Source organism: Delphinapterus leucas, chromosome 7, assembly GCF_059928025.1.
Source record: "Delphinapterus leucas isolate spDelLeu-1000000601 "Yukka" chromosome 7, BTC_Dleu_Yukka2, whole genome shotgun sequence".
Lineage (NCBI taxonomy): Eukaryota > Metazoa > Chordata > Mammalia > Artiodactyla > Monodontidae > Delphinapterus > Delphinapterus leucas.
The window spans coordinates 54,174,092-54,197,132 of NC_143135.1; the positions used below are offsets into that span (position 1 = coordinate 54,174,092).

At 35.4% G+C, this 23,041-nt stretch overlaps 1 protein-coding gene across 2 annotated transcripts in view; it reads left to right on the forward strand.

The window, feature by feature from the left end:
- ACER3 (alkaline ceramidase 3) overlaps window positions 1-23,041 on the forward strand; it is a 187,643-nt gene that overhangs the window by 126,847 nt on the left and 37,755 nt on the right. For both annotated transcript variants that reach the window (XM_089915337.1, XM_022593886.3), the window contains exons 6-7: window positions 1,620-1,655; window positions 16,823-16,881. In XM_089915337.1, the coding sequence (XP_089771463.1) occupies window positions 1,620-1,655; window positions 16,823-16,881 (95 nt within the window). The remainder of the gene's footprint in view (window positions 1-1,619; window positions 1,656-16,822; window positions 16,882-23,041) is intronic.

The following is a 23,041-nucleotide window of genomic DNA, read 5'->3' on the forward strand; positions in this document are numbered from 1 at the left end:
CTAGGGAAGCCCCTACACATCTTACTATTAAAGCTCTATGGGTGCTTCAAGGAAATAATCTCTTGCTGTGGTGAGGGAACTTCCTCCAGGAATGAGAAGTTCTATAGACAAATGATAAAATTACATAAAATTTATGAGATCAGCACTACATTAAATGAGGCTGTAGAGATACATAAGAACCGTCTTTCTGTCAAAAAGATTATTGCCTTGTAGAGGAGAGAAACAAACTAATAAATGCCGTAAAGTTTATATATGGACAGTCAGGTAAAAAGGATGAGTGATGGACTCTGCTTAGCAGAGAAGGAGTCAGAAAAGATTTCAAGAAAGAGGTATAGTTTGAGCTGAATCTGGCAAGATGAGTGTTTACCAGCAGGGGGCAATTTCTGAACAAAGTAAAGCACAGCATGTTTAAAGATACAGAAGCATGAAACTAGCATATTTGTTGGAGCCTAGGATGAGAAAGAGACAAGAGGAGAGGAATAAGACTAAGCAGAAAGGCCGGAGCAAGATTATGGAAGACTTTGAAATTTGGACTTTGTCTCGCAAGTGATGGGAGTCATTTCAGGGTTATGATTTAAATTTTGACTTCTCTCTACCATGTCATTTTAAAAGTGCACTGGTTTTCGTTTTTTTAATTAATATATTTTTGGCTGCGTTAGGTCTTCGCTGCTGCGCATGGACCCCTCACTGCGGTGCCCCTCCCGCTGCGGAGCACAGGCTCCAGGCGCAGGGGTCCCAGCAGCTGTGGCTCACAGGCTGTAGAGCAGGCTCAGCAGCTGTGGCACTCTGGCCCAGCTGCTCCGCAGCATGTGAGATCCTCCCGGACCCCAGCTCGAACTCATGTCCCCTGCACTGGCAGGCAGACTCCCAACCACTGCGCCACCAGGGAAGTCCCTAAAGGTGTACTCTTATAGGGCAATAAATGCATGCAATAAAGAGGCATTGAACTTAATCACCCACATGACACTGGAGCCTAAAACTAGGGCTTGTGTAACTTTCGTGTATCTGCGTGAATGAATTAGAGGTTTTCAGAAGCAGAAGAAAGGACAAGAAATTTGTTTTAAATGTTTTAACCTATTAGCACATGTTATGTGCTAGACACTTGCACGTATTTTGGCTTATTATTGCTCACCACTATTATTCCCATTATCCAGATAAGGAAGAATGAGTCTTTTGGTTAAGTGACTTGCTCAGGCATGTAGCAAGTAAGTGGCAGTTTGAAATTTAGCTCCTGTCTCTAAGTCCAGCGTTCTTGCTGCTGTAGAATAGATCTGCTGCAGGGATTGTCAGCATAACTTCTTCAGCCCTCATGAGTTATCCACGCATCTCTGCCTCTCCTTGATGCTGATGCAGAGGCCAAGAGGCCAGAGTAATCCACAACAGCTTTGAAACATTTAGTTTACCATGATGAAATGAGCCCTGGGGCACACCCACCTGTAGGTAACAGCCCTTTTGTGGCATGCCACCTAATCTGATTGGTTTTACATGGCTGGAGTCAGATCTAAGAAGCAAGACTAGGGAAGCAGGAGACGTTTGAAATTTGCAGAGTAGCAGGAATAGGTTTTCTTTCCCCTTTGTAATGCACTTCATTTACATGTATTTCTTTTAATATTTTTCAGGTTTACCTTAAGGTAAAGGAGCCTGTATTCCATCAGGTAATTTTTAAAAATTATTACACATTTTATTATTTAACCTGCCTTGTGTTTTCCTTTTCTAGTAAATTATATGCATATACAACTTCAGTAAATGAAATGGTAGATGTTTTAGGAAAGAACAGTGTTTAAAACAGAGATTACAAACAAGTTCCCACAGAAGCACATGTAAGCAAAATAGGAATATACCAAGAATAGTCAATGCCCAGGCCGCACTGGCTATCGGTAGATAGTCATGCAGGTGCAACATTGCTCTTATAAGCAGAAAAAAAACCAGGAAGCATTATACACATGCACATGTAAACAGTCTTTTTTATGACATTATTTTCTAGAAAAGATAAGGGGAAAATACTCAAGGAATGTTCAGTCTAACATATTTTAAGTAGTTTTTTGAGGTGGACGATTATTTATATTGAGGGAAACAAACATAGGAAACTTTGGTATAAGAAATAATAACTTAAGTGCATCCTAGAATGAAACCAGAGTAAAATGAAGTATCAGACCCTAAATAAAGAGAGCTATTATTTATTGAGTGCTATGATGTGCCTGGTCACTATGCTTATTACTACATAGACCCTAATCTCCCCAGCAGTCCTACAAAATATGAATTACTGTCTATATTTTAAGGGAAATGAGCTCAGAGATACTAGGTAATTTGTCCCAGAGTTACACAGTTATTAAGGGACAGAGCCAGGGCTGTAACTAGATTTATTTGACCCCTGTCATCCTTCTTTTAACAAAGCGTGTAGATAGATAGATAGATAGATAGATAGATAGATAGATATGATAGATATGATAGGTAGATAGATAAAGGATAAATAACTAAATAAGCATGCAAACAAGCACACATTTCAGGAGGATTAGAGGCCTTGTACTTTTAGAATATTTTGTGCTTATATAAAAAGGTAAATGTTCCTATAATCTTTTAAACTTAAACTAGACAATATCACCTGAAATCTGTTTCTTGAAGAAATAAATTCCAAATCCACGTTATTGTGCTTTGCTTTTTTCCACAGGCCAGCTGAAAGTAGATGTACTAATGTAGATATTATGGGGGGTGGGGCATCCTCACTTCCCTGTTTATTATAGCTTGAAGTGATGTCATTATATATTTACCCCTTTATTAGAAATATTTATTGACACAGTGTAAAAAATGAAGTTTATTTACGTGAAGAATACTTCAGTTTTTATAATCTTCTTATTTGCCTTTATAAGAAAGAAAAATAATAACCACAACAGAACAAAATTTGGAAATTTTGAGTTAAGTTTTCTAAGTTTATTACCATTCAGTTTTCTGTTTTGTGTTTTTGACTTATTTGACACTGTGTTTATGAAGGAACAAACTATTCATATAACTTTTCATGCTGCAATTTCCATGTGTTTTTCCAGTAATAAATATTTTCTTCTCTGTGTATAGGGAAGATACTTAGATATCTGTGTATGATAGGAAGGTAGGCAGGATGAAAACTTATAGCTATGGCTTATATCCTAGGCTTAGAGATTAAAAATCAGGATAGGGAAGTGAAGAAGTAAAGGAATGCTAGGGTGAAGTAGATAAGCAATCTGAAGGTAAGACATTCATTCATCAGGTGTTTACTGTGTACTTTCTCATTACCAAATTCTGAGCTGGAATTTGGAAATAAAGAGGCAGTAGAGCACAGACTTTTAAGATCCAAAGTGAGGCAGACCTGGATTCAAACTAGTCTCTCTGCTTATTCACAGTATACTCTGGATAAGTTACTTAACTTCTTTGAGCTTTGGTTTCCTCGTTATTCAGCAAACACTTTTTAAGTGCCTTCAGTATGCCCAGTGCTGTACTAGGCACAGGAGATGTACAAGTGAGTTAAATAATGAGGTCTCTTGCTCTTATAGAGCTCATAGGCCGCATCTCTAAAGTCGGTATAATAATCTCCTATAGTTGTCTGAGTATTAAATGAAATAATGCATTTAAACCTTAGCACATAGTAAAACACTCAGTAAATGTTAACTAATATTAATATTCTAAAGCACATAAGACATGGCTGCTGGTCTCAAAGAACTCACTATCTGGTCAGGAAGATTGACTTGTAAAAACGTATTTGTAGTATATACGTTTTGTAATAAACATGTAAAAGTAGTACTAATGTAGGCAAGGGCACAGTCTGTCTGTTTAGATGACTCAAAATAGGATTACAAAATACACCTAGTGCGTGTAGCTAAACTATTACTCTAGTACTGAAGAACAAGTTAAGGAAAATAGCCCACTAGTTTGACACAATAGTATTCCTCGCTGCTTTGTAAAGTTTTATTTAAAGAGACCTTTGCTTCAAATGTCTAATCTAATCCTATGCTGGTCTGTAAAGTAATTAGAATTGATACTTTCTATTGATATTTATACTTAAGGCTTAAAAAAAAATCTTTCCCTAATTATTTTCTGGGTATCATTCTTAAGAAAAGAGAACTTTTTCTGAGAATCTTCTAATTGTCAAAGTTTGGAGTATTACTCTCAATTCTTTCAGGTAACTTGATATTTTTATGTGTAGAAACTTAGAAAAATTGTTTTAGAATTTGTAAGTAGAAAATTGTTTTGAAATTTGTGACAAGATTTACAATATTTTTCAAGATCTTAAAAATAATGGAAAAGGAAGGAAAAGCGATGTGGTCTAATCTAAAGGAGCTCTGATTAAGACTGGAATCTTGATTTCTTACCACTTTGATTTCTTGAAGTTCAGAATCTCTATTTCTTGCCATTTTGTTATCCACCGACAAATTTCTTGCTGTACCTATTCTTCAGTATCTTCATCTGTAAAATGTTCAAAACAAGGAAAGGTACTATTTCACAAGGATTATATAAAAATAATTAAGGTAATGCAAAGCACAAGGCAATAAACATACTAATACTGTGTGATACTAAAAGTACTTAGTAAGATGTGCATAAATTTCTGCCTATGATGATCATGGAAAACTTCTAAAAGGAGATATTTGAGTTGAGCTAGAGAGATAAGTAGTGACAGTACAATTAAAAGTATCTGTCACAACAAGGATGATTGTCTTACTAACCAGATTAGCTTCCCTGAGGGAGAATATACTGATAACAGTTCTACTTTACTGTATTAAATCCAAGGTGATCCAAACATCTCCAAAAGAGAGCCAAATGCCATTTATTCATTTTGATGGCCTTGTAAAGGATAATACTCAGATCACATAGCTGTCACATTCAATAGAAACACCAACATATCTCAAGAAAGAAAACAAAAAGAAAAGCATACATGAGAATAGACTAAAAGAACATTTAAGAAGTTATTGAACCCTCTTAAAGTAGCTAATTGACAAATCAGTAGTTGAATATCTCAGATGAGATCTCATCTAATGTCTCAAAGAGTACTGTTGCTTAAAATCTTTTTGCCAAAGTAGATGTCTCTGAAAGATTGTTTCTAGACGTGACATACCAGTATTTTATTAACCGTTCTAATTTGACCTTCAAGATTTGCAAGAAAGAACACTATGTAAACAATTTGAAAAACAGGAACTTAAGTAGATTTTTAAAAATTCTATTATGTTTCATTTGTGCCATTTTATTACAAATTAGGGTAGAAGGAAACACTGTATAAGCACACTTGGAAAAGAAGATGACGTTTTTTAGTATCTACTATGTGCTAAATATTATACATTCTTTCATATAGTTTATCTAGATTGACTCACTCATTATCTTACCAAACTATCAACAAGCCTGTTTAGGAATTATCTTCATTTTATAGGTAAAATAACTGAGAGTCAGAAGGGGTTAAGTAATTTGCCCAGTGTTTCTCAACTAGTTAGTGGCAGAACTGGAAATGGAAACCAGGTCTTTTTTTTTTCCCCCAAAGCCCATATTGCTTTTATGATATGATATGTCGTTACAGCAGATTACTTTGGAATCTAATTTATTGTCAGATGTTTTTCAAAACAATGAAAAATACTGTTTAGATTTTTGTGCAATAATGAACTTGGAAAAATGTGAAGACTGAATATGTAAAACTTAGGTATAGCTGTGGTTTACTTTAAGTAAACCTCAATTCAGTTATCAATTCAAAAAACTGCCCGAAGTCAAATATAAGTGAAGTACTTTGGGAATAAAAAGAGATTAAGTAATTTTTATAGAAGGATTTCAGGAAGGCTTCACATAGGAAATGACATTTGAGCAGGATTTATTTGACCATGGAACCCTTTTTTATTGAATATTTCTTAATATCTCTCAGCATGGTGGTATTCTGGGGGACTGTTTGGGAAATCCTGTGCTAAATACGAGATCCTGCAGAACATGAGAAGAGAAAGAAGGCTGGAACCAAACTGAATCACTGGCTGTCATGCTAGAGTTTGAAACTTATGATTTTGCCATTGACAGAGGCATAAGATTATAATATCTGTTTCAGATAATTCTGGCAGTTGTATGTAGGATGGATTAGAAGGCTGTATAGTTTGGACAGAATTAAGATTTTAAACCAGTTCTGAATATACCTACAAAAACTATGTTTTTACCAATAGACCACATTGCCTTATGAGACTTATGAAATTGTTTTATAGTTAAAAAGTAATATCTACATTTAGCTTACTACTATTTAAACTATCCTCTACGTATGTAGGAAGCACCAACCTTTTAGCCTTATCATATGAGAATAAATTTATATATTAACTCCCAAAATAAAATGCCTCTTACATCCCTATTTTGACTATGATTATAGAAATATGAAACCATAGTCACCTAGTTCAGTCCCTTCATTTTACAAATGGGAGTCCAAGGCTAAGATAAATGAAGTGACTTATTCAAAGACATGTACTGAGGCAGTAATGAGGTGGTAGAAAAATCTAGAATCCCCCAACTGCAGCCCTTGGCTTTTTCTGTTAGAGGTTCTCTTTACTATGTTTGGGCAATTGAATGAGTCCATTACAAACTGCAAATGCCGAAATCCCATTACCTATTACCACCATAGGTTCCCACTCACTGGGGCTTTATCCACAAATCCCTACCTGATCTCCCACCCTAATAAACTGTTCGTGACCACAGGTGAGCCGAGTGCCTTTCTCCTAGAGTGAAAGACTTGAGCTCCCTCTGCACATTCGATGTGAAGCTAATAATTATTCTAGCGGGTTAGTATGGAATTCTTTCTTCATCTTTTAAGTATCTTTTATTCTTAAACAATATCAAACTTACAGAAAAGCTGCAAGAACGATAAAAAGAACTTTCCCACCTGAACCACTTGAAAGTATACTGTCAACCTGTTGGAGCATGATGACTTATGATAGTGTCTATTAGACTTCTCCATTGTAAAGTTATTCTCTGTCCCTTCATAATTAATAAGAACTTTGTAGTAAAGTACTCTGAGACTTACGAAAATGCTCTTAATTATTAAACTTTGAATTTATTTTTATTTCTATGGACTCTCTCGTATTCCTATTTTATTCAATGAGTTATGATGTTACTATCATGGTTTATTTTGGTGTAAATAATTGTCTCAGATTTGGCAAGTGGAGCACTTTCAGGCCGGTGTCTGTGTCCTTTTGACCTGTTCCCATCGTTCTTTGAATATCTCTTACTTTTTGACACAAGAAGATGTTCTTGGCTCATCTTGTTCTTTCCCCGCTCCAGGCCTGATCTCCATGGAGGCTTGGTTTCTTTGAGTGGAGAATGGAATTTAGAAACCAGATCCACGTACTAGATATGTGATTACATGTGTCTCTCCTTTATTAGACTGAGCTCTTTGAGGTCAGGAATAGGGTGTCTTTTCATCTTTGAATCATGAATGAATGTCTCATCCAATGGCTGTCATTCGGTCGGTGTTCAATAAGTATTGGATTGGCCAAAATGTTTGTTCGGGTTTGTCTGTGAAATCTTACGAACGAACCCGAACGAACATTTTGGCCAACCCAATACTTGCTAGAAAATAAACTGGTCAGTTATTTGGAACTCCTTTCCACGTTTTGGCTTAATCCAAGGAATAGACCATAAGGAATGAGTCTATTCCTTAGTGGAGAATGTTAGCTCTGAAGAAATATTGTAAGTCAGTCTCCCTCATTATCAAAATAATTATTGTATATCTACAGTTTCCAAGGTCCCACACTACAGCCCCATCCCACTTAATTTGCCCTCTTTACCTCTCTGTTTCATCTATCTTCAAATCTTTCCACACAGGCATCTTAATGCCAAGTCACAGAACAAAAAATTGTTTTTCTACTTTGCTCAAGATACTTTTCTTTTTACTGATAAACAAAAACACAACATGCTTTTTTCCTAGGCTATAGGCTCCTTAAGGATAAATACCAGGTCTCAGTTTACACACAGCATATTTCTATGATGCTTTAGCAGGGAGAAAACACTAATAATATTTTTATAGTCTTTGGAGTTTGAAGATCGAAAAAATTATTAAATATGGAAAGACATGAAAATTCCTTGTAAAAATATTTTAGATGAAAATTGCAGGGAGTGGAAATGTATGTATTCTATTATCTTTTTATTTAAAAAATGACTTATCTTAAAATATGCATAGAAAAAAGGTTATGTGGGCACCTCTAGCTTCAAGAAAGCCTGGGAGATCAAGATTTTATAGCTGGACATATTGCCAGCCTAATAAAATCAGTCTTCTATAAAGACAGAGGCAAGAATACTGAGTAGGCCACTAGCAAGGTCTGCTTCAGATTCCTAGGGGAGAATCAGAATGTATAGGGTCGAGGTGCTTGTGAAGAGAAGAAAATTCATTTGAAAAATCCCCATTGCACTTCCAGTGCATACGTTCTTATCCAGCATTTGTTATGTTTAACATACTCCCTGAACAATCCGTTTCTTTTGACTTCTCTATGCTGATGAGTCATAAATCTGTTAATTCAGCTCAGTTTTTTCTTCTAAGGTTTAGACCCAGATATCCAACTCCTGCTGGAGATCTCCACTTGGATATCTAACTGGCACCTCAAACTCGAAACATATCCAGAAATGAAGTCAACATTTTTATCCCCTGTCTTTCTTTTCATATTATTCTTTAACACAATAAACAATTTCACTATGCACCCAACTGCCTAAGTCATAAACCAGGCTATCATTGATTTTTCCCAACTTATACTAACTCACATATCAAATTAATTATCAGTCTAAGCCCTAAATATTTCCCTAATCTATCCATTTTTCTCCTTTCCCAGTAACACTACCCTAGTTCAGGCCCCATGTCTCACCTAGGTCACTGCAATACTTTGTCAGTGGTCTGTTTTCCATCAGTCTTGCCTCCTCCTAATTCATTCTCCACCGAACATGACAGGGACATCTTTCTAATACATGAGTGATCATTTTGAGCTACTGCTGAAACTTACATTGACTTTGCATTGTTCTTAAGATAAAGTCCAACTCCTTAACATGACTTGAAAAGCCAGACTTGACCTCTGCTTACCTTTCTGACTTCATTTTTCCCACTCTTCTCTCCAACAATATATTCTAGACAGCATTAATTTTTCTAGTCCCCAGAATGTAAGCTATGACCATTACTGTCTTCCGCCTTCTCTTAATGTTTGTTATTATTAATAATGCTTGTCCTACTAATACTTCAGTTATAAAATTAAACATTAAATCCTCCAAAAAGTCTTTTTTTTCTTCCAGTTTTGTTAAGACATAATTGACATACAGCACTGTATAAGTTTAAGGTGTACAGCATAATGATTTGACTTACATACAACATGAAACGATTACCACAGTAAATTTAGTGAACATCCATCATCTCATATAGATACAACATTAAAGAAATTTTTAAAAATGTTTTTTCCTTGTGACAAGAACTCTTAGGATTTACTCTCTTACCAACTTTTATATATAACGTATAGCAGTGTTAATTATATTTCTCATGTTGTACATTACATCCCTAGTCCATGGAAGTCTTTCTGATCTGCATAAGTTTGGATTAGGTGGCCTTCCTATGTGCTTAGAAAATACTCTGTTCAGTCCCTGTCAGAGTTAAAATACTACATTTTAACTGCCTGGTTACTTATACCTCTCTTTACTAGATTGTAATTGCAGTGAGGGCAGGGATCGTGCCTTTCTTGTTCACGATTATAGCAGCATGGCTGCAATTATTGATTCAGGTGGGCAGCCAGTCTCTAATAGGCTTTCATCTAATACTGTGTTTACTTAGCTTTATTGTAGAATACTAGGTCGAGGATACAGCAAGTGTAATGTTTTCATCTCATCAGGAGATTCAGCGCTATCCTTATACACAGCTTCTTTTGCCCTCTCATCCACATAAGTTGTGTACATCTGCCAGGGATGAGAGCTAAGTGTAGTGGAAGTCACTGTAACATGCAGAAGCTACAGCCCCTTTTTTATTTCTTTTTTTTTTCCCCTACCATTCTTTATAATAGGCATCTTTTATACTGTTCTAATGCAGGCCCCAAGCCTGCAACCTAGGTGCAATCCTTCACAACAACTAAAGCAGACACAACATTCCCCATTTATCTTAACTGTTGTATTCAAGGCTGGAAGACTTGAGGTCATACGCAGCCAGGCCTACATCATCCCAGGCTGGATATTAGTTAACCCTTTACTCAGACCATGATGTCCACAGGGTCTAGTACAATGCTCAATACATATTTCTTGGATTCCATTTAATAGAGAGACCACAAGTAGTAGGCAGGAGTCATAGCAGGGCCTTATAAGAGAGTCCACCTAAAACATCAGGGTATAGAAAGATTGAAGGTGAAAGTATGAAAAAATATATATACCATGCAAACACTAAGCAAAAGAAATATGGTATAGTTATTTTAATAACAGACAAAATAGACTTTAAGGGGAAAGTATTTCTATTGATAGAGAAGGATTACTTTGTAGTATTAAAAGTATTCAATTCAGAAAATTGTATTAATTTAAAACTTGTATGTACCTTTAATATATATAATACCTCAACATATATAATGAAAAAAATGACTGAACTAGAAGAAAAAATAGAAAAATCTATAATCTTTGGGGATTTTAATACACAACTCTCAGTAACTCAAGAAGATATAGAAGATTTAAACTGCTTGATTAAAAAACTTGACCTATAGAGCAAATGTAAAATACCGCACCCAACAATTACAGAAACACTTTGTTTTTCCACATTTACAAAAATTGACCATATACTTGCTCATACAGTAAGTCTTAACAAATTTCAAAGGACTGTAATCAGAATATAATTTCTGACTGTAATGCAATTATGTTAGAATTTAAGTAATATAATTTTAAATAATATAGATCAAAGAAATATAGAAATTTCCAATCATAGAAATTGGAAAATATTTTGAATTGAATCAATGAAAATAAATACATGTTAAAACTGGGGGGACCTTCTGGTGGTCCAGTGGGTAAGACTCCATGCTTCCAATGCAGGGGGTCCGGGTTTGATCCCTGGTCAGGGAACTAGAACCCGCATGCGTGCCGCAACTAAGAGTCCACATGCCGCAACTAAGAAGTCCGCATGCCACAACTAAAGATGCCGCACACCTCAACGAAGATCCCATGTGCAGCAACCAAGACCCAGAGCAGCCAAAACATATATATATATATATATATATATATATATATATGTATGTATGTATATAAAAGAATAGCCACATTAAAAAATGTAGCTATTGGATTCAGCACAATTCATATTTGGAGGGAAATATCTAGCCTTAAAATGTGTGTACCAGGAAAAAAAGTCTAAAAAAGGAAAGATACAGCATATATTTCAAGAAGTGAAAGATAAAAGCAAAAAGGAATACAATAGAAAACAAATATACTATGGGGGAGAATCAGCAAAGCCAAAAATTGCTTCTTTAAACAGACAAGTAAAATTAACATACCCTTGGTGAATTTGATCAAGAGGGGAAAAGGCAAGCACAAACAATATCAGATATGAAGGGACTTCCATGGTGGTCCAGTGGTTAAGAATCCGTCTTGCAGTGAGGGGGATGCCAGTTTGATCCCTGGTCGGGGAACTAAGATCCCACATGCCATGGGGCAACTAAGCCTGCGCACCACAACTACTGAGGCCGTGCATCACAACTAGAGAGCACGCGTGCCACAACTAATCAGCCCATGTGGTCTGCAGCCCGCGCACCACAACTAGAGAGCCTGTGCACCTCAACTAATGAGCCCGTGCACTGTGAGATCTCACATGCCACAGCTAGTGAGCTCGTGCGTCACAATGAAAGATCCCACGTGCCGCAACTAAGACCTGATGCAGCCAAAAAATAAATAAATATTAAAAAAAGAAGAAATGAAAAAGTGATATCACATCAAGTCCTGGCAACATTAAAAAGTTAATTGAATATTATGAACAACTTTATGCCAATAAATTTACATTTTTCATTTTTATTTTTTTAAATGGACAAATTCCTAAAGAAAGTATAACCTGTAGAAACGTACAGAGAATACAAAACCTGAATTGTCCTATAACAATGAAAAGTGGTTCAATAAGTAGTCAGAAATTTGTGTGCAAATATGACTTTGCTAGAATGTTTACCACACATTAAAAGAAGAAATAATTCCAGTCTTACACAGATTCTCATAGTGAATCGAACAAAAAGAAGAGATACTCTCCAACTCATGTATGAGACAAGCAAAACTTTCATACCAGTAAGGAGAGTTTGAAAGAGTTAAAATAACAGGCAGAAGTCCTAGGCAAAATATTTCCAAACCAAATCAGCCAATATAAACAAAAATAGGATAATGACTAAATTAGATATATCCCAGGAGTATCAAGTTGGTTAGACTATTAATCAGTATTAGAAAATTATATTAAAAGATTAAAGGACAAAAATTATATGATTATCTCAAGAGATACAGAAAAAGTATTTGATAAAATATATTAATTCATGATTTTTAAAAACTCTTAGCAAACTAAAAATAAAAGAGGGCTTCTTAATCTGATAAAGATTATTTAAAAAAAATTTTTTTTAATCCTACACTCAATGTAACACTTAGTGATGAACCATTGAAAGCTTTCTCTTTGAGACTGAGCATGAGATAGCAGTACTTGTTATCACCAGTTCTATTCATATTGTACTGGAGGACCAGGCCCACTCAGTTAAGCAAGAAAAAGAAATTAAAATTATTGAATTAAAAAGGGCGAGACAAAACTGTAAATATTCACAAGTGATATACAAATGTATATAGGGAAAACCTAAAGACTCTACAAATAAATTATTAGAAGAGATTTTAAAAGGTAAAGTCACATTATATAAAAGCAGTTTGCAAAAAAATGGTTGTATTTATATATAATAGCATCAAACAGGTAGAAAATGACATTTAAAAATTACTACTTATGATAATCATCTAAAAATATTTATGAAGTACCTAGGAGTAAATCTAGCATAAATGTCTAAGACCTATATATGGAAGAAATTATAAAACACATTTACAGACATTAAAGAATACCTAAATGAATAAATATCTATACCATTATTACAAGACACAGACAACACTAATTTAATCTTAAAATTAAGAACTTACGGTCATAAAAAGACACCATAAAGAGAGTGAACATATAACACTATAGAGTGGAATAAGATATTCACAACACGTATAATCAAGCAAAGACTAGTATATGGAAAGACCTCCTACAAACCAATAAAAAAAGTAGGAGACCCAGTAGAAAAATGGATGAGACATTTCACAAAAGATTATATCCAAATGGCCAATAAACATACAAAGTGGTATTCAATCTATATTAGTCATCATGGAAATGAAAATTGAAAACACAATGAAATACCACTACGTACTCAACAGAATGGCTAAAATAAAAAAGACTTTATAGTACCGAGGGCTGACTAGCAAGGCTACTAAGCAACACTCATACACTGCACGTGGGAGTGTTAATCGGTATAACCACCTTGGAAAAGAGTTTGTAAAAACGACTAAACTTGAGTTTATGCATACGCTATGATCCAGGACCTTGGCTCCTAGCCATATGCCCAGTAGAAATCCCTGAATGTGTACACCAAAAATTACATACATACACACACACACACACACACACACACAGACACATATATTTTTTAACATCTTTATTGGAGTATAATTGCTTTACAATGTTGTGTTAGTTCCTGCTGTATAACAAAGTGAATCAGCTATATGTATACATATATCCCCACAGCCCCTCCCTCTTGCGTCTCCCTCCCACCCTCCCTATCCCACCTCTCTAGGTGGTCACAAAGCGCCGAGCTGATCTCCCCATGTGATGCAGCTGCTTCCCACTAGCTATCTATTTTACACTTAGTAGTATATATATGTCAATGCTACTCTCTACTTTGTCCCAGCTTACCCTTCCCCCTCCCCATGTCCTCAAGTCCGTTCTCTACGTCTGCATCTTTATTCCTGTCCTGCCCCTAGGTTCATGAGAACCATTGGTTTTTTTAGATTCCATATATATGTGTTAGCATATGGTATTTGTTTTCCTCTTTCTGACTTACTTCACTGTGTGACAGACTCTAGGTCCATCCACCTCACTACAAATAACTCAACTTCGTTTCTTTTTATGGCTGAGTAATATTTCATTGGATATGTGTGCCACATTTTCTTTATCCATTCATCTGTCGGTGGACACTTAGGTTGCTTCCATGTCCTGGCTATTGTAAATAGTGCTGCAATGAATATTGTGGTACATGACTCTTTTTGAATTATGGTTTTCTCAGGGTATATGCCCAGTAGTGGGATTGCTGGGTCATATGGTAGTTCTATTTTTAGTTTTTTAAGGAATCTCCATACTATTCTCCATAGTGGCTGTATCAATTTACATTCCCATCAGCAGTGCAAAAGGGTTCCCTTTTCTCCACCCCCACTCCAGCATTTATTGTTTGTAGATTTCTTGATGATGGCCATTCTGACCCGTGTGAGGTGACACCTCATTGTGGTTTTGATTTGCATTTCTCTAATGATGAGTAATGTTGAGCATCCTTTCAGTTGAAAGACTGGTGCCTTTCAACCTGTATATCTTCTTTGGAGAAACGTCTGTTTAGATCTTCTGCTCATTTTTGGATTAGGTTGTTTGTTTTTTTGATATTGAGCTTCATGGGCTGCTTGTATCTTTTGGGGATTAATCCTTTGTCAGTTGCTTCATTTGCAAATATTTTCTCCCATTCTGAGGGTTGTCGTTTCATCTTGTTTATGGTTTCCTTTGCCATGCAAAAGTTTTTAAGTTTCATTAGGTCCCATTTGTTTATTTTTGTTTTTATTTCCATTACTCTAGGAGGTGGGTCAAAAAGGATCTTGCTGTGATTTATGTCAGAGTGTTCTTCCTATGTTATATATGTTTATAGCAGGATTATTATAAATAGCTAAAACTTAGACCCCAATGTCCATCAGCAGTAGAATGGATATATAAAATATACATATTTAAATAATGGAATATCAGATAGTAATGAACACTGATGTACCACAGCTCGTATAACAAGTTGAATGAGGCTCACAAGCACAATACTGAGTAAAAGAAGCTTGACACAAGTTTATATAACAGAGTTCCATTTATATTGAGGTTCAAAACAGGCAAAACTGAACTCTAATGTGAGAAGTCAGCATAGTGGTAACCCTCAGCATAGAGAAGGGTATAGAACTTGAGAGCAGTATGAAGTTGATTTATGGTATTCTGCCAAAGTTCAGTTTTTTGACCTATGAAGTCAAAAATTGCAAAGATATTTGTTTTGTGATAATCCTCAAACAGTGTTTATGTTTTGAGCACTTTGTGTGTGTGTGTTATATTTTAATTTTAAAAGTTTTTTAAAGTTGAAACAGGAACAAGTAAGAAAATGACAGACAACCGAATTAAAAAATAGGTTTGAACAATAGCACATATCAATTGGCCAGTGAACATAACATACAGTGTTCAACCTGTAATCGGAGAAATACATATTAAAAACCACATAGACTTGACAAAATTTTAGAAGTCTGACTATATCATGTTTTGAGTATGTGGCATAAAAGAAACACTCAGAATACACATTGGTTGTAGTAAAGGTTGGTATAACCACTTTGGAAAACAGCTTGACATTTTTAGTAATTTTGATAATAATATACCCTCTGACCCAGCAGTTACATTCCTAGGTACATACCCTGGAGAAACTTCTGTATGTGTGTATTAGAATATATGCATAAAAATGTTCATAGAAGTGAAAACTGGAAATAACCTCAAAATGTCCATCAACACAAGAATTGGTAAACAAATTATGGTATTTATTTATGTGATATCAAAAATGAATGAACTATGACTACGTATACAGCATAATTGAATTCTAAAAGAAAACAAATGTATGTAACATTATTCTATTGTAAATTAAAATTTTAAAAACTTATTTAGGAGTGCATATTTAGGACGCCAGTTTAAGTTAGTAAACACGTAAAGAAAAGCAAGAAAATGTGTTTATTTTAAAAGTCAGGAGAGTGGTTTCCTCTAAGGAGTAGGGGAGAGGGTTGGACTGGGAAGAGATAACATGTGTCTTGACCTGAATGGTACTTTCCCAGTTATTGGCTTTAAAAATATTTAAGTTATACATTTATATTCTATGCAGTTTTCTTGTATTTAATATTTCACACTTTTAAAAGTTAAATTTTCCCACTAGGTTCAGGTTTCCAGGTAGTAGTACCTATCCAGTGCTCAATATAGAAGAGAAAGAGGTTAGTTGTTGGAGCCAAGTCTGGGAAGATGTGGGAGCATATAGAATAAAGAACACAGGGGAGTAGATTAACCTCGGTCAAGAAGAAATGGGCACTTCTTTCTTTAGAAACTAGGAATGGGAGAAAGAATGCAGGGAGAGGATGCATATGAATGCACAAACACTTGGGAGGAGAGTTTAAAAGAGTTCAGATTTATAAGATGGGAAGTAGAATCATTTGTTGAAAGTGAAGCTAACAAGAAGGAAAGGATCTCTAGGGAATATGAGGCAAAAATACAGCATTTGTTCAGGTTTTAGCATATATTTAAAATTTCATGGAACCATTCAGAATTAAAATTGACATGAGACTTCTGATATTGATTATTCACAAGCAGGCTCTTTCCACAAAGGTTAGTATAACTCTTCATTATATAAGTATACATCTGTTCTTTAAAATGTAATGAAAGATAATAAATGTTTACATTTAACTGGGAGGACTATTTTTGTAGGCAAAATATACTTCCTTTGCCAAAGAATCATGATTTTACTAACTTCATTTTCCCTTTCTTCTTCAGGTCATGTATGGAATGTTGGTCTTCACATTAGTAGTTCGATCTATTTATATTGTTACATGGTAAGTAGTTTGGATCATCAAAAGAGTACACTTAGGTGGTAAATCTGTAGCCTAAACTGAAATAACACATAAAACCCAACTCCAGAAGGGATACTGATAGAAAACTTATAACCCAACATTTATTATGGTATATTGCAAGAAATACTAATTCTTTAAGTAAGTTGTTAATAGGCATCACATGAAACCAAGAGTTCTAAAATTAAAGAAATTTGAGGAAAGATGTGTGTGATGGCCTCCTTTTGAATATTTATAATGTACATGAGTTTATTAAAGGCCTTGAAAAATCCTACAGTAGAAAAGAAAATAGTTGTTTTTGTGTTTCTCAAACTACTTAATTAAGGAACCCTTTCTGCAGAACACCCCTCAAGGAAGACTATTAGTGTCACAGAGAAACAGTATTCCAGAAAGATCATTTAGGAAATAGGCATAATATTTATAGAGTTCATGAAAAATAAAATAAGAAATATTTCATGTGAGTACCTGACATAGGGCCTGGCCATATAACAGATGCTCAGTAAGTAAATAGTATGATTTATGGGTTTGTTCCTGTTTTTTTCTTTTTTAATTAAACTTTTTGTTTTGAGATAATTGTAGAAGCACATGCAATTGTAAGAAATATTAGAGATTGTCTGTACCCTTTACCAGTTTCCTCTAGTGATAATGTCTTGCAAAACTATAGTACAATATCATAACCAGGATTTGACCCTGACAGAGTCAAGATACGGAACAATTCTATCACTACAAGGATCCCTGTGTGGTCTTTCTGTAGCCACACCCAATTCCCTCCTACCCTGTTTCCTTACCCCCTATGCTTAACCCCTAGCAACTACTAATCTGCCCTTCATTTCTCCAGTTTTTCAGAGTGTTATATAAATGGAATCACACAGTATATATAACCATTGGGATTGGCCTTTTGCACTCAGCATAATTCACTGGAGATTGATACAAGTTGTTGAGTGTATCAGTAGTTCACCCTTTCTATTGTGAGTAGTATTCCGTGATATGGATGTACCACAGTTTAATCATTCACCTGTTGAATAACATCTGGATTTCCAGTTTTTTATTTCTAGTTTTTTACTATTACGAATAAAGCTGCTGTGAATATTTGTTTACAGGTTTTTATGTGAATATAAGTTTTCATTTCTCTGGAATAAATGCCCAGAGTGGAATTTCTAGGTTGTATGATAATCATGTTTAATTCTTTTTAAAACTTTCAGACTGTTTTTTTTTTTTAATTAATTTATTTTTGGCTGCGTTGGGTCTTTGTTGCTGCACGTGGACTTTCTCTAGTTGTGGCGAGCGGGGGCTACTCTTCATTGCGGTATGCGGGCTTCTCATTGCGGTGGCATCTCTTGTGGAGCATGGGCTCTAGGGCACACAGGCTTCGGTAGTTGTGGCTTGCAGGCTCTAGAGCACAGGCTCAGTAGTTGTGGCGCACGGGCTTAGTTGCTCTGTGGCATGTGGGATCTTCCCAGACCAGGGCTCGAACCCGTGTCCCCTGCATTGGCAGGTGGATTCTCAACCACTGCACCACCAGGAAAGCCCAACTTCCAAACTGTTTTCCAGAGTGGCTCTACCATTTTACATTCCCACCAGCAGTGTATGTGTGACCCAGTTTCTCTGCATCCTTGCCAACATTTGGTGTTGTCACTATTTTTTATTTTAGTCATTCTTACAGATATGTACTGATATCTCATTGTGATTTTAATTCTTGTTTCCCTAGTGGCTAATGATGTTGAACATATTTTCATGTGCTTATTTACCATCTGTATATCCTCTTTGGTGAAACGTCTGTTCATGTCTTTGCCCATTTTCTAATGGGATTGTTTCTCTTCTTTTTATTTGAGTTTTGAGCATTCTTTACATATTCTAGATACTCTTCATCAAATATGTGGCTCACAAATATTTTCTCACAGTCTGTACCTTGTCTTTCATGCTGTTCACGGGGCCTTTCACAGAGCAAAACTTTTTAATTTTGATGAAGTCAGTTTATCAACTTTCCTTTTACGTATCGTGCTTGGGCATCCAGGCTAAGGACTCAATGCCTAACCCTAGGTTTTCCCATTTTTTACCAAAAGTTTTGTATAGTTTTACATTTAAGTTTATGATTTATTTTGAGTTAATTTTTATGTAAGGGGTAAGGAGTAGGTTGAGGTCCATTTTTTAACCTACAGAGGTCCAACTACTCCAGGACCACTGGTTGAAAAGGCTGTTTCTTCACTGAATTGCTTTTACACCTTTCTCAAAAATTATTTGGGTATATTTGTGTGGATGTATTTTTGAGGTTTTTTATTCTGTTGCATTCATTTAGGTGTCTATCCCTCTACCGGTCCTACCCCCTGATAATTGATTACTCTACCTATAAAATACCTCTTCAAATCATATAGATTGTTTCCTCTCACTTCTTTTTCAAAACTGTTTTTGCTATTTGGGTTCCTTTGCCTTTATGTATAAATTTTAGAATAATTCTGTCTATATTTAAAATCTTATTGGCATTTTGATAGGAATTGCATTAAACCTGCATATCAATTTGTGAAGAATTGACATCTTTACTATGTTGAGCCTTCCAATCTATGAACACTGTGTGTCTTGTGTGTCTCTCCATTTATTTAGATCATCTTTGATTTCTTCCAATAGCATTTTGGAGTTTTGATTTTCTTCTTTTTAATTTTTGAATTTTATTTTATTTTTTTATACAGTAGGTTCTTATTAGTCATCCATTTTATACACATCAGTGTATACACGTCAATCCCAATCTCCCATTTCATCACACCACCACCACCACCACCCCGCCGGGGAGCAGCACGCAGTATTGCTTTAAAGGGTCTGCATGTACTCACCCAACCTCACCAATCCTCTTGGTGTCCATACATTTGTTCTCTACATCTGTGTTTCAATTTCTGCCCTGCAAACTGGTTCATCTGTACCATTTTTCTAGGTTCCACATATATGCGTTAATATATGATATTTGTTTTTCTCTTTCTGACTTACTTCACTCTGTATGACAGTCTCTAGATCCATCCACATCTCTATAAATGACCCAATTTCGTTCCTTTTTATGGCTGAGTAATATTTCATTGTATATATGTACCACATCTTCTTTATCCATTTGTCTGTCAATGGGCATTTAGGTTGCTTCGATGACCTGGCTATTGTAAATAGTGCTGCAATGAACATTGGGGTGCACGTGTCTTTTTGAATTATGGTTTTCTCTGGGTATGTGCCCAGTAGTGGGATTGCTGGGTCATATGGTAATTCTATTTTTAGTTTTTTAAGGAACCTCCATACTGTTCTCCATAGTGGCTGTATCAATTTACATTCCCACCAACAGTGCAAGAGGGTTCCCTTTTCTCCACACCCTCTCCAGGATTTGCTGTTTGTAGATTTTCTGATGATGCCCATTCTAACTGGTGTGAGGTGATACCTCATTGTAGTTTTGTTTTGCATTTCTCTACTAATTAGTGATGTTGAGCAGCTTCTTGGTCATCTGTATGTCTTCTTTGGAGAAATGTCTGTTTAGGTCTTCTGCCCATTTTTGGATTGGGTTATTTGTTTTTTTTAATTTTGAGCTGCATGAGCTGTTTATATATTTTGGAGATTACTCCTTTGTCCGTTGATTCGTCTGCAAATATTTTCTCCCATTTTGAGGGTTGTCTTTTCATCTTGTTTATGGTTTCCTTTGCTGTGCAAAAGTTTTAAGTTTCATCAGGCCCCATTTGTTTATTTTTGTTTTTATTTCCATTACTCTAGGAGGTGGATCAAAAAAGGTCTTGCTGTGATTTCTGTCAAAGAGTGTTCTTCCTGTGTTTTCCTCTAAGAGTTTTATAGTGTCCAGTCTTACACTTAGGTCTCTAATCCATTTTGAGTTTATTTTTGTGTATGGTGTTAGGGAGTGTTCTAATGTCATTCTTTTACATGTAGCTGTCCAGTTTTCCCAGCACCACTTATTGAAGAGACTGTCTTTTCTCCATTGTATATCCTTGCCTCCTTTGTCATAGATTAGCTGACCATAGGTGCGTGGGTTTATCTCTGGGCTTTCTATCTTGTTCCATTGATCTATATTTCTGTTTTTGTGCCAGTACCATATTGTCTTGATTACTGTAGCTTTGTAGTATAGTCTGAAGTCAGGGAATCTGATCCCTCCAGCTCCGTTTTTTTCCCTCAAGACTGCTTTGGCTATTCGGGGTCTTTTGTGTCTGCATACAAATTTTAAGATTTTTTTGTTCTAGTTCTGTGAAAAATGCCATTGGTAATTTGATAGGGATTGCATTGAATCTGTAGATTGTTTTGGGTAGTAGGATCATTTTCACAATATTGATTCTTCCAATCCAAGAACATGGTATATTTCTCCATCTGTTGGTATCATCTTTAATTTCTTTCATCAGTGTCTTATAGTTTTCTGCATACAGGTCTTTTGTCTCCCTAGGTAGGTTTATTCCTAGATGTTTTATTCTTTTTGTTGCAATGGTAAATGGGAGTATTTCCTTAATTTCTCTTTCAGATTCTTCATCATTAGTGTATAGGAATGCAAGAGATTTCTGTGCCTTAATTTCGTATCCTGCAATGTTACCAAATTCATTGATTAGCTCTAGTAGTTTTCTGGTGGCATCTTTAGGATTCTCTCTATATAGTGTCATGTCATCTGCAAACAGTGACAGTTTTATTTCTTCTTTTCCAGTTTGTATTCCTTTTATTTCTTTTTCTTCTCTGATTGCTGTGGTTAGGACTTCCAAAACTACATTGAATAATAGTGGCGAGAGTGGGCAACCTTGTCTTGTTCCTGATCTTAGAGGAAATGCTTTCAGTTTTTCACCACTGATAATGATGTTTGCTGTGGGTTTGTCATATATGGCCTTTATTATGTTGAGGTAGGTTCCCTCTATGCCCACTTTCTGGGGAGTTTTTATCATAAATGGGTGTTGAATTTTGTCAAAATCTTTTTCTGCATCTATTGAGATGATCATATGGTTTTCTTCTTCAATTTGTTAATATGGTGTATCACATTGATTGATTTGCCTATAATGAAGAATCCTTGCATCCCTGGGATAAATCCCACTTGATCATGGTGTATGATCCTTTTAATGTGCTGTTGGATTCTGTTTGCTCGTGTTTTGTTGAGGATTTTTGCATCTATATTCATCAGTGATATTGGTCTGTAATTTTCTTTTTTTGTGACATCTTTGTCTGGTTTTGGTATCCAGGTGATGGTGGCCTCATAGAATGAGTTTAGGAGTGTTCCTTCCTCTGAAATTTTTTGGAAGTTTGAGAAGGATGGGTGCTAGCTCTTCTCTAAGTGTTTGATAGAATTCACTTGTGAAACCATCTGGTCCTGGACTTTTGTTTGTTGAAAGATTTTTAATCATAGTTTCAATTTCATTACTTGTGATTGGTCTGTTAATATTTTCTATTTTTTCCTTGTGCAGTTTTGAAAGTCTATACCTTTCTAAGAATTTTTCCATTTCTTCCAGGTTGTCCATTTTATTGGCATAGAGTTGCTTGTAGTAGTCTCTTAGGATGCTTTGTATTTCTGCTGTGTCTGTTGTAACTTTTCCTCTTTTCATTTCTAATTTTATTGATTTGAGTTCTCTCCCTCTTTTTGTTGATGAGCCTGGCTAATGGTTTATCAATTTTGTTTATCTTCTCAAAGAACCAGCTTTTCGTTTTATTGATCTTTGCTTTTGTTTTCTTTGTTTCTATTTCATTTATTTCTGTTCTGATCTTTATGATTTCTTTCATTCTGCTAACTTTGAGTTTTGTTTGTTCTTCTTTCTCTAGTTCCTTTAGGTGTAAGTTTAGATTGTTTATTTGAGATTTTTCTCTTTTTTTGAGGTAGGCTTGTATAGCTATAAACTTCCCTCTTAGAACTGCTTTTGCCGCATCCCATAGGTTTTGGATCATCGTGTTTTCATTGTCATTTGTCTCTAGGCATTTTTTGATTTCCTCTTTGATTTCTTCAGTGATCTCTTGCTTATTTAGTAACATATTGTTTAGCCTCCATGTGTTTCTGTTTTTTATGTTTTGTCCCCAGTAATTGATTTCTAATCTCATAGTGTTGTGGTCAGAAAAGATGCTTGATACGATTTCAGTTTTCTTAAATTTACTATGGCTTGATTTGTGACCAAAGATGTGATGTATCCTGCAGAATGTTCTGTGCGCACTT